We start from the raw sequence: 16,524 nt of genomic DNA on the forward strand, positions 1-16,524 counted from the left end.
AAGCATCGTGGCAATGGAGGTTGCCCCCTTCATAAGACTTCCACTCGTACAATTGGGTCTTCGAGATACTCAAAGATGAACCGACCCGTAGAAAAACACACACTGACAAAGCTGTAGGCGGTTGGTCAGATTTACAAAGTCAACCTCTTACTTTTACATTACCTATATATGTATTCCATTACATATTGAATAAAAACCAGTGTACGTACCAAGCACAAGAGCAACAGTTAGTCAACGATGAAGATGGAGAAGCAAGTGTTGCTCTTATTTGCCTTCTGCTCGACTCTCCTGGGTGAAGGGAGTGGCGAAAATGGTGCTATTAGAGAGGCGGTTGGTGTTGGGTTAATCGTCGATATGGGGTCGAGGGAGGGGAACATCATCCGCAGCTGCGTTTCCAAGGCCATTTCGGGATTCAACAGCTCATACCAAATGAGGATATCAGCTCTCCACACCAAACTCTCCAAAGGGGACCCTTCCCTTGCTTTATCCGCCGGTAATTAACCTCTCTTTGCCTCGAACCGTCTCACCATTACTTAATCGATGATATGCTAAGTGATTTAAAAGTGTTTTTACTTACGATTTTGTCAAGTATATGAATGATTTAGTCAAACCTATTATTTTCTACAAAACTTATTATTTATTGGTAAAGATAATATGATTATGAAGGAAATTCATACTCTACGGCATTTTTTTTCATTTTTAATCATCGGTAGTTAAAATGTCAATGGAGATAATGACATAACCCCAGACAATAATAGTTTAGTCTCTAAAACTTATATACTTTATAAATTAGTCATCGAATATTTAGGTCAAACTCCAAAGTTTTTATCTTTTTTCTTCTTCCTCCGTATCACTTGTCTTTTTTCCCTATGTTTATTCCCTGATATCTTCACCAATTCTTGACCTGCTTCTCCAAGTACTCAAAATCAAGGGGAAATAACTTGAAGAAGTGAGGTCGTTTACGGATTTGGTTCGACATCAGGACACTTGCATTTCCTATATATGGGGACAAGGTACCCTCTGCTTCCATAGGTCATTGGTTCGATCTCCTGATGAGAACTGTGGTCCTTACTCAATTGTATTCCATCGGGAGCCCAAACCCTTGTTTTATCTTATCTACTGCAATTGCACCTTGCCTCTCTATTGCGCCAACCATTCACCATAATAGCTTGCTTATCGAGTGACACACACTGGGTGGTGCGGCTGAGCCAGAGTGGGCTCAATAGCCAACCTACCTCATGTTTAGAGGGTTTGTAGAGTCGTTTCACAAATCTTAACTATGGAAGTGTTCCAATGAGGAGCCATAATTGAGATCTTACGTCAATCTAAAAGTTGTATTTAAATATTAAACAACATGCAGTTAAAGAGTTCTAAACTAGCTTTGTGGAGTTTAGAGTATTTTTCCGGTGAAACGAATGTTGAATCCACGTTCAAAGAAAAAGGGTAATTTGTAAATTTTGGGGTTTAATGATTGTTAGTAACAACCATCAATGGTGGCTGAAATGGTGGTTGCTGACGATTTCTATTGAAATTTGAATTTAGAGAATATAAATAACATAGAGAAATACGAAAAGGACCAAACTGATATTATTTTTAAATATGAAAAATTAAATTTATTGAATTTTTTCAAAATATGACCAAATAGATAAAATATATAAGTTTTAGGGTTTAAAAATATTATTATTCATGTCACGTCGCCATCTTCTTTAAGTTTTAACAGAACTTAACTATTAATGACAAAAAAGCACACATATCAGTGAATTTTCTAAAAAAAAAAATCAATAACCGGAATAGAAAAATAAGCAATCTATCCTAATATCTGATAGACTAAAAAAGTAATTGGGTTGGACTTTCGTCCTTAGACCAACATTGTAACTTAATGCATACGCTAAAAATTTTGAATGAAGTTTTAACCTTTATACTGTATATTATCAAAATCCAGCTTTCGACCTCTGGGAAAATGACAAAGTCGGGGTCATACTCGTTGCGCAAAATTCAAAATTGGAAGCAAGATATTTGGCCGAATTTGGAGATCACCCCAAAGTCCCACTAATCTCTATTTCACCACTTGAATCTGCAGAAGCGAAAGCAGTCGCTGCTTTCATAGAGTTGTACGAATGGGAAGACGTTGTCCTCATCCACGAAGATAATGGTAATTGGAGTGATTTCTTTGAAGAGACAACGTTTGAGGTTGCGTATAAAACCGCAGTGTCTGCTTCATCTGAAGATGATGATATCATCGGAGAACTTCATAGGCTACGAGCGATGCGGAGATCGCTATTTGTGGTGCATGTATCCCACGTCTTGGCATCTCGTCTTTTCGAACAAGCGAAAAGGTTGGGAATGATCGGCCGAGGGTATGCATGGATCGTGACTTCTAAGACCATGAACCAGTTGAAAATAAATTTGAATGATTCATCGGTGTTTGAATCGATGCAGGGATTCATCGGTTTCAGGTCTTATAAAACTACAGAATCAAAAGAGCTCTGTAACAAGGAGTTTGATATGCAAGGGATGATGAAGAATTTTGACTACTACATTCATGGAAAGGTAAGCTCAAGCACTACTTTTGAAATAGTTAATTTGATGGGTGAAAGGGAAAGAAGAGTTGGCTTTTGGACATCTTCGGGCGAAATCACCATTGGATTACACGGATCCACTCATCGAAGGCATCTGTTTTCGAGTTCGACCCCCGGGAACCTCGAAACGATAATCTGGCCTGGTGGGACTTCAGCCATTCCCAAAGGTCGAATGATGCGAATGAGCAGTAATATCCTAAATATTGGTGTTCCTGTAACGAATGGGTTCTCACAATTGCTGAAAGTGGACCGTGATCTTCAGACCAATGCCACGATTGTCTCTGGTTTCTGCATAGATGTTTTCAGAGCAGCAATGGACGGTTTGAAGTACCAAATGCCATATCAGTTTGTACCATTCGAATATAACAACCCGAACATTGGTGAGACATACGATGATCTTGTCTACCAAGTATATCTCCAGGTATGGTTCTTAAACGTTATCTGGTTCGTTTGTGAAACTTATGTATATTGACTTGTTACCTTTTTCTTTTATTACATGTTGGATAAACAATACAGAAGTATGATGCTGTTGTTGGGGACATAACGATTACAGCAAACAGATCTTTGTACGTGGATTTTACTTTGCCATACACGGACATGGGGGTGGGAATGGTTGTTCAGAAAACCCCCAAGGACAGCAGAAACTTGTGGATTTTCTTAAAACCACTCACCGGAGGACTCTGGCTTACGATTGTGGGAGTTTATGTCTTGACAGCTTCGGTTATTTGGCTGATCGAACGCCCTTCGTTCGTCGAGCAAACCCCGCAATCGAACGGACAGATGGAAAGGATGTTTAGGTTCTCCTTCTCCATCCTCCTTTTTTTTCACTGTAAGCATTCTCAGACTTCCATGTTACTTTCCCAAGAAGGAAAAATGATTATCTGTTATGAATGCGAATGCAGGGGAGAAATTATCAAGCAACTTGTCGAGATCTGTCGTTCTTTTATGGGTGTTCGTGGTGTTCATATTAGGTTCGAATTACACCGCCACGTTAACATCAATGATGACGGTCCAACATATCGAGTTAAACTCCAAGATGAGCAGCATAGGACACAGAACAGGTCCGGTCACCCAAGAAGTCATCGGCAATCTAAACTTCGAAAGCTCTAGTTCGACATCTGTATGGCTTACTTCCCCGGAGGAATTTGCGAAAGCTTTATCGGAAGGAAGTAAAAACGGCGGCGTCTCGGCTATAATCGACGAGATGCCATACATCAAGATCTTCCTAGAAAAATACCCATCACGTTATTCCATGATCGGCCCCGTCATGCCCAACACCAATGGCTTCGGCTTTGTAAGTCACCAAGTACTCATCGTACACATAATTATCAGACCGAGTGTTAACTTTGAGGTGAAATTTTCAGGCATTTCCCAAGGGCTCAGCCATGGCTAGTGACATCTCGAGGGAGATCGAAAAGCTAAGACAGGATGGACGGCTCCAAATGCTGGAGAACGCGTGGTTCAAAAGCCCGACCACTAGTTTTGATTCGGGCGATGCTTCGAGCAGTGTGAACCCACTGACGGTAGGAGACTTTCGGGGCTTGTTTCTTATCAGTGGAACCTTCACGGCTTTAGCCTCTCTCTTGTTCTTTGCTTCTTTGCTGTATAAAAACATTCATATTTTGAAGAAATGGGGACGATCTGAGATTGTGAAACAGTATATTTGTATGATCATTTTCAAGAGCAGAAGAGACGCCAATGTAATATACCCAGAGTTGGGCAATGTATGAACTTCATCAACTTTATTCCATTCCATTGTATAGATTATTTTGAAGAAATTCCCTTCTTGTTGAATCACACAGTGAACTTTGAATGGGCTGTATCATGTATAGGTAAAGTAAAATTAATCATTTTAGATAAGAGATCACAGTTATTTTTAATATATATATATATATTGAATTTCTGATGTCCATTAAGATGTTAAACCATAATTTGCTGTAAAATTATGTTACTTAACCAATGAAAAAGAATTATGCAATCTCATTTACTTGGGGTTCCTATGAGGCTTACAATTAAGGATTGTGCCTCTCTATTAGTGAAGATGGAGGATCGGGCTAAAGGGTTGGGCGAATAAATTTCTCTCTAATGCTGGTCATCTTCAACTTATTCGGAGTGTTATTTACAGTATTCAGGGGTTTTGGGTAGGCATTTTGTGCTGCCTAAGGCTGTTATTCGTAGATTGGCCTAACTTTACTCTAGATTCTTTTGGAAGGGTTCCGATATGACTGCGTTATGGGGCGCGGATTGGTTGGGCAGTATTTGTAGACCTAAATCGGAAGGGGGTCTTGGGTTGAGGGATTTGGCTGTGGAATAGGGCTAGCATGATTCAACACATTAGGGCGGTGATTATTAAGGTTGATTCTCTTTGGGTTAGGTGGGTCGATACTTACATGTTGAAGGGTAGTTCGTTTATGGGTTTTGTGTCTTCTAGTGCTTGCAGCTGGTACTGTAGGAAGCTGTTGAAGTTTCGGGGTTTGGCTGGTCAGTTTGTGGATACTGGCTCTGGTGGTTGGATTGGGTCTGGGAAAGTTGAGGTTTGGCGTGCAACTCGAATGCAGTATGAGAAGGTTCCTTGGGTAAGAATGGTATGGTATGGTTTCCGTTTCATATTCCTCGGTTAGCAATGCTAGTCTGGTTTGCTGTTCAGGAACGCTTACCAACTAAGGATAGATTGGTAAGGTGGGGTATGGAGGTGAGTACTGGTTGTTATCTTTGTTCTAGTGGGATAGATTTTAGGGATCATTTGTTTGATAAATTATTATTTTAGTTAATATTTTACTTGAAATTATTCTTTAATCATTGATTTTATGTTTTATTTGTTTATTTTAATTCATTTTCTGTACAGGCCATAAGATTTTGGAAATTGCACAAAAAGGACACAATTCTGTAGTTTTTTTATTTTCGGAAACAAAGTTGGCTGAAATTCGGATTTTTGGATTTGAATTAAACTCAAATTTAGGATAATATTTAAACATTATATTTTATCTTTGTATTAGTTTAGATAGGTTTTCAGTATTTTAATTAAGTTTTAGAATATTATTTTTATATTTTATCTTTGTTTTAGGTATTTTAGTTGAAATATGTTTTAGTGTTTTAATTAGGATTTAGAATATTATATTATTTTTATGTATTTTAGTTTAAATAGTTTTAAGCGTTTTAATTAGGATATAAGATGTTTTAGCTTGTTTTTAAGAATTTGAAGGCTATAAATACCCTCTGAGGGTGAGCCTAGAAACATATCTCACTCATTTGAGAATAAAATCTTATTTTTCTCTCTAGTTTTCTCTATATTTTTCTCATATTTTTCTATTATGCTAAGTATGACTTTGGTTATGCTTAGCTAATTTTCTTTCAAGACGAATGTTAAAGCGAATGCTCAATTCCAAACGTAAGAATTGTAAGGTACTTAAATCGCTTCGGATTTTCTCTCTGTTTTCTGAGCTTACTTTTTAAATCAAAACGATTTCGACATTGGTCTGGATATTGTTATGGTTAACGTTTGAAGAAGAATTTGCTTATTGAAGCATATTCAACTTCCCGATAACACACTTAGCAAAATTGTTTGCTAAGAGGAAACTGAGATCAGAATCAGTTGTTATTGAAATGACACAATCCGAGTTGGCAACAAAGAATTGTTCTTGTAAGCTTATGTGAATCTTGAAGTAAAAATCTGTTTCGATGATCCGAGGAATTTGAGACAAAGCTGAAGTCTGAGGCTGCTTTCACAATAAGTTTCTCTTTAATTTATTTATTTATTTATTTTTCTTTTATTTAATTCTTATCTTTTATTTTAAAGACAACTTTTAAAAATCCCCATTTTATATTTATTACTATTACTATTTATTATTATATTAATTTTATTTATTTATTTATTTTAATATATCTTTTCAACTTCATCTGGAATTCTATCTTCTTCTAAAATCAAGAAAGAATTTTATTAAATCAGAAACACCACAGTCACTGTGGATCGACTCTGCTTCTCTATACTACATTTTCTTTTTTATTTATTAAGAAGCCAGGAATTATTTTGATAGCAAAACGAAGGTTATCAAATTGGCGTCGTTGCCGGGGACTAACGGCAAGTACTGATTTATTTTTCTAGTTTTTGATTTATGAGCAGAAGAAACCCAGGTGAATTAGTAGATCTAGATCCGGAGATCAAAGCACGAGCACGAAGAATCTACGCACAAACGCTTCGAGAAAAGAGAAAAAGACAAGAAGAACAAGAGCATAAATCAGAAACAGATGGCAAAACAAACGATTCGAGAACTAGCCACAACTCATGTTACTCAGACGCCATTATGCATTAATTTTCTTAGTGGCGGGACTCCGTTTCAATTAAAGACGGGACTCCGTTTCAATTAAAGACATGACTCATTTATCTTCTTCCCACCTTCCACGGCTTTCCCACTGAAGATCCGTACAAACACTTGTTGGAATTCCACATGGTTTGCACTAGAATGAAACCACAAGGAGTTACCAAAGATCAAATTAAATTGAGAGCTTTTCCTTTCTCTTTAGCCGACTTGGCTAAAGATTGTTTATTTTATTTACCTCCAAATTCAGTTAATTCATGGGTTGACATGAATCAAAATTTTTCTTGACAAGTTCTTTCCAGCGGCTAATGCAAGCGAGTTATGAAAGAGCATTCTTTCTATTCAACAAAATAGAGAAGAAAGTTTTTATGACTAATAAGAGCGATTTAAAAAACTCTGCGCATGTTGCCTACAACACGGATTAAGTGAGCAAACGTTACTTCAATACTTTTATGAAGGCCTTTTTCCAATGAAAATGAAAATGGTGGATGCCGCCAGTGGAGGAGAATTAGTCAACATGAACCCAACAACAACAAGGGAATTGATTTCAACCATGGCAGCTAACTCTCAATAGTTTTCAAGTGAACCCAGCCGACGGGTTCACGAGATAAGTACTTTTTCCCTTGAGAATAAGTTAGACAAATTAACTGAAAAAAAGTTAATTCACTTGTTGCAGGAAAATCTGGAGCAACAAGAGCATGTGGGATATACACAAAGCTAGATCATCCGACGGATTACTGCCCACTGATACAAGAAGGAGACAATGCATAAATCAATGCCATAGGGAACTTTCGAGGTCCTCCTCAAAGAAAATACAACCCATACAATAATGCTTACAATCCAGGATGGTGAGTCATCCAAACTTCAGCTATGCGGCAAATCAAAGATCAACTTATCAACCAAGGCCTCTCCTCAACAGCAAACGTAAAACTCATCATTGGAGGAACTCATAGGAAGGTTAGAAATTTCACAAGAAAAGCTCATTGCATCACAGGAAAAATTCCAAAGCCGAATCGAAACACATCTTCAAGAGTTAGATAACCAAGTAAGTCAACTATCTCAAATTATGGGAAAATTTGAATCACAAGGAAGACTATCTTCTCAAACGGAGTTAAATCCGAGAGAGAATGTTAGTGCCATCACACTCAGAAGTGGAAAAGTTATCTCACCCGAAGTTCCAGCAGAAAAAGACACATATCAGGAAGAACAAGAGGAAACACCACCTCCAGAAATACAAGGTACGTCTGACTCACATCCTTCTCTATCTTCTCATGAAATCACGCCACTACCCTTCCCATCAAGATTGATGAAGTGTGATAAAAGAGCTGAAGAAAACAAGATCTTAGAGGTGTTCCAAAAAGTTCAAGTCAACATACCTCTTCTTGAAGTAATTCGACAAGTACCAAGGTATGCTCAATTTTTAAAAGAACTGTGCACTACAAAGTGGAAATTAATGGGGCACGAAAGGGTAAATTTGGGAGAACATGTCTCTGCAATTTTTCAACGAAAACTCCCACCAAAGATGAATGATCAAGGTATGTTCGCAATACCTTGCAAAATAGACGATTTTAAAATTAAACGTACAATGTGTGACTTAGGAGCTTCAATTAACGTTATGTCATTATCTATTTATAAAATGATCACTAACGAGCCTTTGAAGGAAACGGGAGTAACCATACAGTTGGCTGATTGATCCGTGATCTATCCAGTGGGAATGATGGAAAATGTCTTAGTGAAGGTCGATGTATTATTTTTTCCTGTAGATTTCTATGTCATTGACATAGAACATGATAGGTCGAATACTTATTCTGAAGTACTCTTAGGCCGACCTTTCCTAAGCACCGCACATACAAAGATCGAAGTTAGAAGTGGCATACTGACAATGAAATTTGACAATGGAATTTTGTTGATGTTATAAATCCTTCAATTGATGAATATATTGAATCTAATCTTTCCATAGATCATGAACTTTTCCACGAAGAGGAAGAAAGAGAGTTTGAAAATATTCATGCAATCAATTCTGATTTATTTTTACCTTCCTCTAAAACTAAAATTTTACCTTTTGTTTTGCAGGCATCTGACATAGAACTGAAACAAATACCGAAAAACTTAAAGAGTGTCTTTTTAGGAGAAAATGGTACTTCACTAATTATTTTGAATAAGCTTTCAAAGCTAAAAAGGATCCGAAGAAAAGCCTATGAGAAAGCCAAAATCTACAAGAAAATAATAAAAGAATTATACGATCGTAGAATTTCTTATAAGGGAGTTCTTAGTTGGAAAAATCGTATGAAGTGGAGGAAGTATTTCTCTCGAAACCTATAGTCTGAATTAGGTCGTCGAGCTAACGACGTTAAACAAAAGAGCTTTATGGGAGGTAACCCATTTCGTTTTATTTTCATTTCATTTTATTTATTTTATTTTATTTTATTAGATGCTTAATTTTATTTTATTTTTCTCTGAACAAATTCAAATTCTGATAGGACCATGGCTATGGTCGCCACTTGATTGGGGAGTATTCCTTTTCCCTCTCTTTGATTTTAAATTCAATATACGTTTTGGGACAAAATGAAATAAGTAAGGGGGGATAAGCATGTGTTAAATTTTTCCTTGACTTGTTTAATTGTTTGAAATTGAGTTATTCTGATGTTGATATGTTGGGATCGTTGGTTGCTAGTCTTGAATTTCTCTTTATACTTTTGCTTGTTTTTGGATTATGACCATGTTTTTGATCGAATTTAATTTGCATGATTGGTGATTGATATAGCTGGTGAATTTTTTGTTAAGTATTGATATTTCATGTTTTTTCAATAGAGATGAACTTGACTCAATGCATATAAACTTTTCTTGTGAGATTTGAGCCTAACGAGCATACATTTTCTTTCTTTCTCATTGTTTGACTTGTGTGTGCCGAACTAATTAGGATATTCTAGAACTTTTAATCACAATGCATATCGAGACTACATGTTGAACGTAATGTTTTAATATGATAGGGGCACCTAGGATAAACCCACTATTCTCAAAAAGCCTACTCATTTATATATCCACTAGTGAATCACATTTGAGCCTATTTCCCTTTCTTTGTTTTACACCTCATAATTAAGCTGAATCCTTTCTTTTTTATTTTCCCTCTCTTTTCACACCATTGCCGAGAATTGAGATCTTGTATCATTGTTGTTCCATGAAAAATAAAACGAAAAAAACAAGTTGTTCATTGTTTCGAACAACAACAAAAAAGAAGAAGAAAAAACATTGTTCAAAAAAAATTAAAAAAGGGAAGGAAAAATTGATCGCTTCAATTGTCTTTCATATATTCTTTTTCCTTATTTTATTCTTCATTGCACTTCATGTTAATTCGTGGATTGTTCTTAATTATTTTGTTCTTTTGTTTCGATATTTTAAACCTTTCTTTTCGGCCTTTTTCCTACCCTAACCTAAGCCCCGTTACACCTTGTTTAAAGACCCCTTGATTATTGCATTATGTTCATGTTTCGTAGTGGAGACTTGATTAGATTCCAAGCCTATGATAATATTTTGGTTAGTTTCGGTTTGAGCGATTTCATTTACCCCAAACACTTTGAGCGGATATGTGTGAATCTTTGTGAGGTATTGAGTCATGTTTCATTGAATTTGGCAATTAATTGGGATACATTGCTTACTTTAAATTTTCTTGGTTATGTCTTTGCTTGATTGTAACTTGAATTCGGCAAATGTGATGGACATAATTCGATTGGAAGTTTGAGGAATAAATTGAAATTGAAGATGACAACTTATGATTTTGATATGTTAATTGAGGAATGCTTGAGGACAAGCATTGAATAATTGAGGGGAATTTGATAAGTGCTTATTTTAGTTAATATTTTATTTTTAAATTACTCTTTAATCATTGATTTTTGTGGCTTATTTGTTTATTTTAATTCATTTTCTGTACAGGACGTAAGATTATGGAAATTACACAAAAAGGACACAATTCTGCAGTTTTTTTATTTTCGGAATCAAAGCTGGTTGGAATTCGGATTTGAATTAAACTCAAGTTTAGGATAATATTTAAACATTATATTTTATCTTTGTATTTTAGTTTAAATAGTTTTTTAGTATTTTAATTAAGTTTTAGGATATTATTTTTATATTTTATCTTTTTTTTAGGTATTTTAGTTGAAATAGGTTTTAGTGTTTTAATTAAGATTTAGAATATTATATTATTTTTTTAGGTATTTTAGTTTAAATAGTTTTAAGCGTTTTAATTAGGATTTTAGATGTTTTAGCTTGTTTTTAGGAATTTGAAGGCTATAAATACCCTCTAAGGGTGAGCCTAGAAACATATCTCTCTCATTTGAGAATAAAATCTCCTTTTTCTCTCTAGCTTTCTCTCTATTTTTTTGCATACTTTTCTATTATGCTAAATATGAATTTGGTTATGCTTAGCTAATTTTCTTTCAAGCCGAAGGCTAAAGCGAAGACTCAATTCCAAACGTGAGAATTGTAAGGTACTTAAATCGCTTCGGATTTTCTCTATGTTTTCTGAGCTTACTTTTCAAATCAAAACGATTTCGACATTGGTCCGGATATTGTTATGGTTAACGTTTGAAGAAGGATTTGCTTATTGAAGCATATTCAACTTCCCAATAACACACTTATCAAAATTGTTTGCTAAGAAGAAACTAAGATCGAAATCAGTTGTTATTGAAATGACACAATCCGAGTTGGCAACGAAGAATTGTTCTTGTAAGCTGGCGTGAATCTTGAAGTAAAAATCTGTTTCAATGATCCGAGGAATTTGAGACAAAGCTGAAGTCTGAGGCTACTTTCACAATAAGTTTTTTTTTATCTCAATCTCTTTAATTTATGTATTTAATTATTTTTCTTTTATTTAATTCTTATATTTTATTTTAAAGACAACATTTAAAAATCTCCATTTTATATTTATTACTATTAATATTTATTATTATATTATTTATTTATTTATTTTATTTTAATATATCTTTTCAACTTCATATGAAATTCTATCTTCTTTTAAAATCAAGAAAGAGTTTTATTAAATCAGAAACACCACAGTCCCTGTGGATTAACCCTGCTTCTCTATACTACATTTTCCTTTTTATTTATTAAGAAGTCAGGAATTATTTTGATAGTAAAACGACGGTTATCATTGTTATTCTCTTGTGAGTATTCCATTGTGATATGGAGGAGGGCTTTTGCAGTTCTGCTACTTGGATAGGCTGGTTTGAAACTAGAATTAAGAATTGGCTTGGGCTTTGTCCAGGGTAAGGGGGAAATCCCCTCGTGCTATTTTGTTTAGGCTTGGATGGAGTGCTCATGTTTATCGGGTTTGGAGGGAGAGGAATGCAAGGGCTTTTGGAAGGGTTTCGAGGGAGACTGAGGATTTGATAATTGATATTCGTGATGGTGTTCTGCTTAGGCTATTGGGTACATCGATCGCGGGGAATATGGAGCATAAATTCTGTTTGGGTTGGGGATTGGAATAACTTCTCTGAGTATATGTTATGTTTTATTTTGGTTGATTTGTAGTCTTAGGGACTGTTGTTGAACCGTTCAACATTCAACGTGTTTGTTTCTCACATCTGAATGATTCAATGCTAACTGATTCAGCAAAACAGTGCTGAATGATTTAGCATCAATATATATTCTAAATGATTCAGAGCCATTATCAAATAACATGTCACATTCAGAGCTAATTCATACAGAGTCTCTAAATCATTCAACATTTGAATCATTCAGCGTTTAATCATTCAGTATTTAAATCATTCAACACTTAATCATTCTGAAGTAAACTATCAACCCCTTAATTTTGGTTTGTTTGCTGTGGGGGAGTGGGTTTCTTGGTTTGGTTGTTTAGATGAAGCAGGTGCCTCTTTTCATTGGATAATGGATTACATCATTTATCCAAAAAAAAATATTGGGAAAGGAAATGCTTTGATTTCAATTAATTGTTTGTCCATCTGATGTAACGCATATGTACGTCTTTCAAGAGCTTGATTAGAATTGCCAATCGTGTCTTTTTAAAGGTCAAATTCTCGTTTTAGTCCGCCAATTAAGCTTCAACTAGGAATTTGGTCCTAATTTGATCTTATTTTTGTAGTATCAGATTTTTGGATTTTTCGATATTATAGAAGTTAAATGATCAATTATTTCAAACTCTAAGGTACAGGATTAAATATTTAATTTAAGTATAATTAAAGGATCAAAACTAGAATTTGACCAACACAGTCGTTACTTGCAGAAGCAACAACGATAAGGGGTTATAGGTTTCCGGTGTGGAAGTTTCCGACTTTCTTTCATTCTTTCTACAATTCCAAAAGCAAATCGAAAGCAAAGAATCTGCCTTTTTCCCACCCAATTTTCTTCCCTAAACAAACAGAAAACAAGCTCCACCAAGCAATAAAAAAATGGGGAAACCTGGGCCAACCATGGCCAATCGGCTTCCGCTGTACCAGGAAGCAGAAACCCTTCAAACAACACGACGACCCAATTTCCAAAGATACAATAATGAATGAGTAAAATTCCCTTTTATTCCCATTCCATTTTCATCGGAATCTGGGAACTTTCTGTTTTGTTTTAAGATAATTGACACTGAATTCATCTGTTTTCCAGATCGGAGCAGCACACGAAAGACCATCACTCCAACGACGGTAACCCCAGAAGATTGACTTCAACACCCTCCAGTTCATCATCATCAACGACAAGCGTTCACGTCACGGCCTTGGACGGTCTCGTCAACGTTAACTCCCTCTTCACCATCGCCGTTTTCGTCGGCCTTTCTTTAACCACCCCGGGTCAGCACAGCCTGGAGAATCGAGCACCATGCGACGCCGACATTGAGGTCGCTAAAAAGCTCCTTGTCTTCGAGGTTGTCTCCTTCAGTTTCTTCCTTTTCTCGTCCCTGGTAGCTCAGGGTCTCAAACTTGCCATCAACTTGTTGAACAGCAAAGATGTGGATGAAGCATTCAGAGCCCACATTAACCTCAGAGTTCTGAGGTTTGGGATGATGGGTTCGGCTTTCGGTTCGGTTGTGGGGTGCTTGTTTCTGATGCTGTCGATGGTGAACGTGATACAGAACCGGTTGGGGATGTTGTCGTGTGGGAGCAAATCTTCGGTTCATGCGGTGGCGACGCTCGTCATTCTGGTTTCTTCGGCTCTCTTGGTTTATATTTCCACCGCTGTTTATGTTTTCTGGCACTGAAATCATGGGGGGGGGGGGGGAATGGTGGCCGCTATAAGACCAATCGTGAACAAAAACCGAGAACTCTCAGTTCTCAGTACACGTACTATTTCCATTACAGTTAATTACTCTTCATAAAAACTTCTACAATGTACCTATTTCAATGGCATAAAAAACGGTTCTTACAGTGTTGGATGATAAACAAGTTCACTAAAAATGATACTACAAGATTTTCTAGGCAACAATACCGTATGCTGCTTTCCTGACCATAAATTTTCTCCCCAACCAAACAAAGGCCATCTGATTGATCTCTGTTCTACCATTTGCCAGTGCCAGAGATTTTGAGCAGCAGACTGATTCACCAAATCATGGAGCTTACTTCATTTTTCCCCCAATCATGGTTATCTGAATGAATGTCCAATCAAGGCTACTATGATTAACATGAAGAATATTGTTTTACTCGAATTAGAAATTGATGTCCCGCCAGAGAAATTAACTATCTGAGCCTGATCCCTGCAGGACATAGAAAATTAGAGATGTTAACAACAATAAAAATGAAAAATAAAAGAAATTGCAGAAGAAACTAAACTGCATTGTTTTGATATCTTACTTCTGTAACGAAGATAGGATGCCACAATATATAGAATTTTCCGGTAATGGAGCCTCCGATTGGTTGACCTCGGGGTTCACGACGCTTACATAGGCTTCTTGGCCTAGATACCATGAATCAAGATCCTGTGCCCGTAGATTCCAAATGCCTGCATTGTCGAGAGAAACTAAATTGCTGTCCAGGCTCCAGGAAAGACCTGTAACCAGGTATAATGTTAGAAGTGGTTGTCCATACATGAGATTTTGAACGTATAAAATTATTCTATAAGATCACAGGACAGGGAAGTAGAGCGTGAAACACCATCCCAGGGATCTTGAACTGCTGAGCAAGCTTGAAAGGTGTTGAAAGTGGTAAGTATGAAATACCATTAAGAGTCGTATGACGTTTTCCATCTATATGCTCTGCAGGCCTATTGAGGATCACATACACATCTGTCACAGTAATTTCACCATACTTGAACGATCCTTGTGGGTTCGGATGTGCAGCACCGGCAGAGACTTTCCACCTACAAATGCACCAGGAAGACTAAAGCATACAGTTTTTATAGCATCTCAAATAAACATATACAAAATGCGTTACAACCTTATCAACCGTGCTTGATTCATTGAGAAATACGTGTCATAATCATTGGGAGGATCGGGAAGAGGACCTGAAGCAGGTCCCTGAGAGTTGGAGTAATGCAAGATAGAAACTCCGTTAAATTTGGCCGAGTCAGATGAGTTGACAAATCGAGGACTGGCTACAATGTAGTAAGCACTGCTGGCATTCTGATCCATGGTAACCAAGAATGAGAACAATTGTCCCACATGAATATCCATGTTCGAGTAGTTTTGCTGAACTGTGTTCGATCCTTCAGTCTCGACGGGAAGTAGGTTATGGCCTTGGATTCGGAAATCCAAACTAGTAGAAATCCCGACATTGTGGACCCTAAAGCAGTATGTTTTTCCTGTTTCATGGTACATCCAAGTCTGCCCTCAAAATGGTTATAGATAAACTGATATTCGGTTCAGATGTCTAATATATTGAACATCATCCATCATCCATCATCCATCATGAAAGCATGTAGAAATGGAACACATAATCGGGGACTAACAATACAAATATATTCCTCTAAGCAAGACAATGTGCCAAGAACCTGAACGGCTGCAAATCAAGTATTTGTGTACCTGGTTCGACATTTATGATCTGGTAAACAATCCCATCTTTAACAAGCGCCTGATAATATCGATATGGACCGAATCCATTAATCAGGATGCCATCAGGAACACCAAGGCCGACTCCTATCTCGACATCTTTCCTTAATCCCCTTTTTTCCACAAGAGAAATCTTTTAGTTCACGAAAAAAGTAAAAACAATTAGCTGACAGATACCAGAAGCATTAAGAAAAGAACTAAAAGTTTTGCAGACCTTATGACTCTTAGTATACCAGTCACTAATAAAGATAGTAATATCACCATCAGGCATCCTAAAGGGTACCAGAATAACATCTCTGTTGTTTATGATGATTGTAACACTCATATCCCGTATACTTTTCCGTACACGAAATACAAATGTCACATCACTTTTAAAATATTTCCCCTTTAGAAAAACCCGTAAAATTTTTGTTTCCAGATTTTCTTAAAACATAACATTTTTAATATAAAACAAAACATTAATTGAAATATTATAAAATGTTCTAATTAAATACAATTCAGAGCATTCTTCATACTTTAATTACATGCCAACTAATTTTTCCAAAACAAACCAGGTTGTCCTATAGTTACTGACGAGCCAACCTTAATTGATGATATCCGTTGCTACTGCTGCACTCCTTATTTGATTTGTCTCTTCTTTTACCTATGC

General features: G+C 36.4%; 2 protein-coding genes and 1 pseudogene across 2 annotated transcripts; 2 read left to right on the top strand and 1 right to left on the bottom strand.

The window, feature by feature from the left end:
- The first annotated feature begins 237 nt into the window (after positions 1-237).
- Positions 238-4,893, top strand: LOC120171128 (glutamate receptor 1.3-like). Its single transcript, XM_039178914.1, has 6 exons — positions 238-493; positions 1,943-3,000; positions 3,096-3,408; positions 3,482-3,873; positions 3,944-4,303; positions 4,792-4,893. The coding sequence occupies exons 1-6, from the start codon at positions 238-240 to the stop codon at positions 4,891-4,893; spliced, it is 2,481 nt and encodes an 826-aa protein (XP_039034845.1).
- Positions 4,894-13,206: 8,313 nt separating this feature from the next.
- LOC120171112 lies at positions 13,207-14,360 on the top strand. The gene is made up of 2 exons (XM_039178903.1): positions 13,207-13,407; positions 13,505-14,360. Exons 1-2 carry the CDS (start codon positions 13,400-13,402, stop codon positions 14,091-14,093), a joined length of 597 nt encoding a protein of 198 aa, XP_039034834.1. The 5' UTR covers positions 13,207-13,399; the 3' UTR covers positions 14,094-14,360.
- LOC120171129 overlaps positions 14,307-16,524 on the bottom strand; it is a 29,545-nt pseudogene continuing 27,327 nt past the window's right edge.

This window comes from Hibiscus syriacus, unplaced genomic scaffold (genome assembly GCF_006381635.1).
Source record: "Hibiscus syriacus cultivar Baekdansim isolate YM2019G1 unplaced genomic scaffold, ASM638163v2 tig00111812_pilon, whole genome shotgun sequence".
Lineage (NCBI taxonomy): Eukaryota > Viridiplantae > Streptophyta > Magnoliopsida > Malvales > Malvaceae > Hibiscus > Hibiscus syriacus.

What these genes read in the sequence shown, in the direction of transcription:
- LOC120171128 (XM_039178914.1), top strand. Translation starts at nt 238, where the DNA reads ATGAAGATGGAGAAGCAAGTGTTGCTCTTATTTGCCTTCTGCTCGACT. An exon ending in TTCCCTTGCTTTATCCGCCG is followed by an intron (nt 494 to 1,942) that starts GTAATTAACCTC and finishes ATCAAAATCCAG; the next exon opens with CTTTCGACCTCTGGGAAAAT. An exon ending in ACACCAATGGCTTCGGCTTT is followed by an intron (nt 3,874 to 3,943) that starts GTAAGTCACCAA and finishes TGAAATTTTCAG; the next exon opens with GCATTTCCCAAGGGCTCAGC.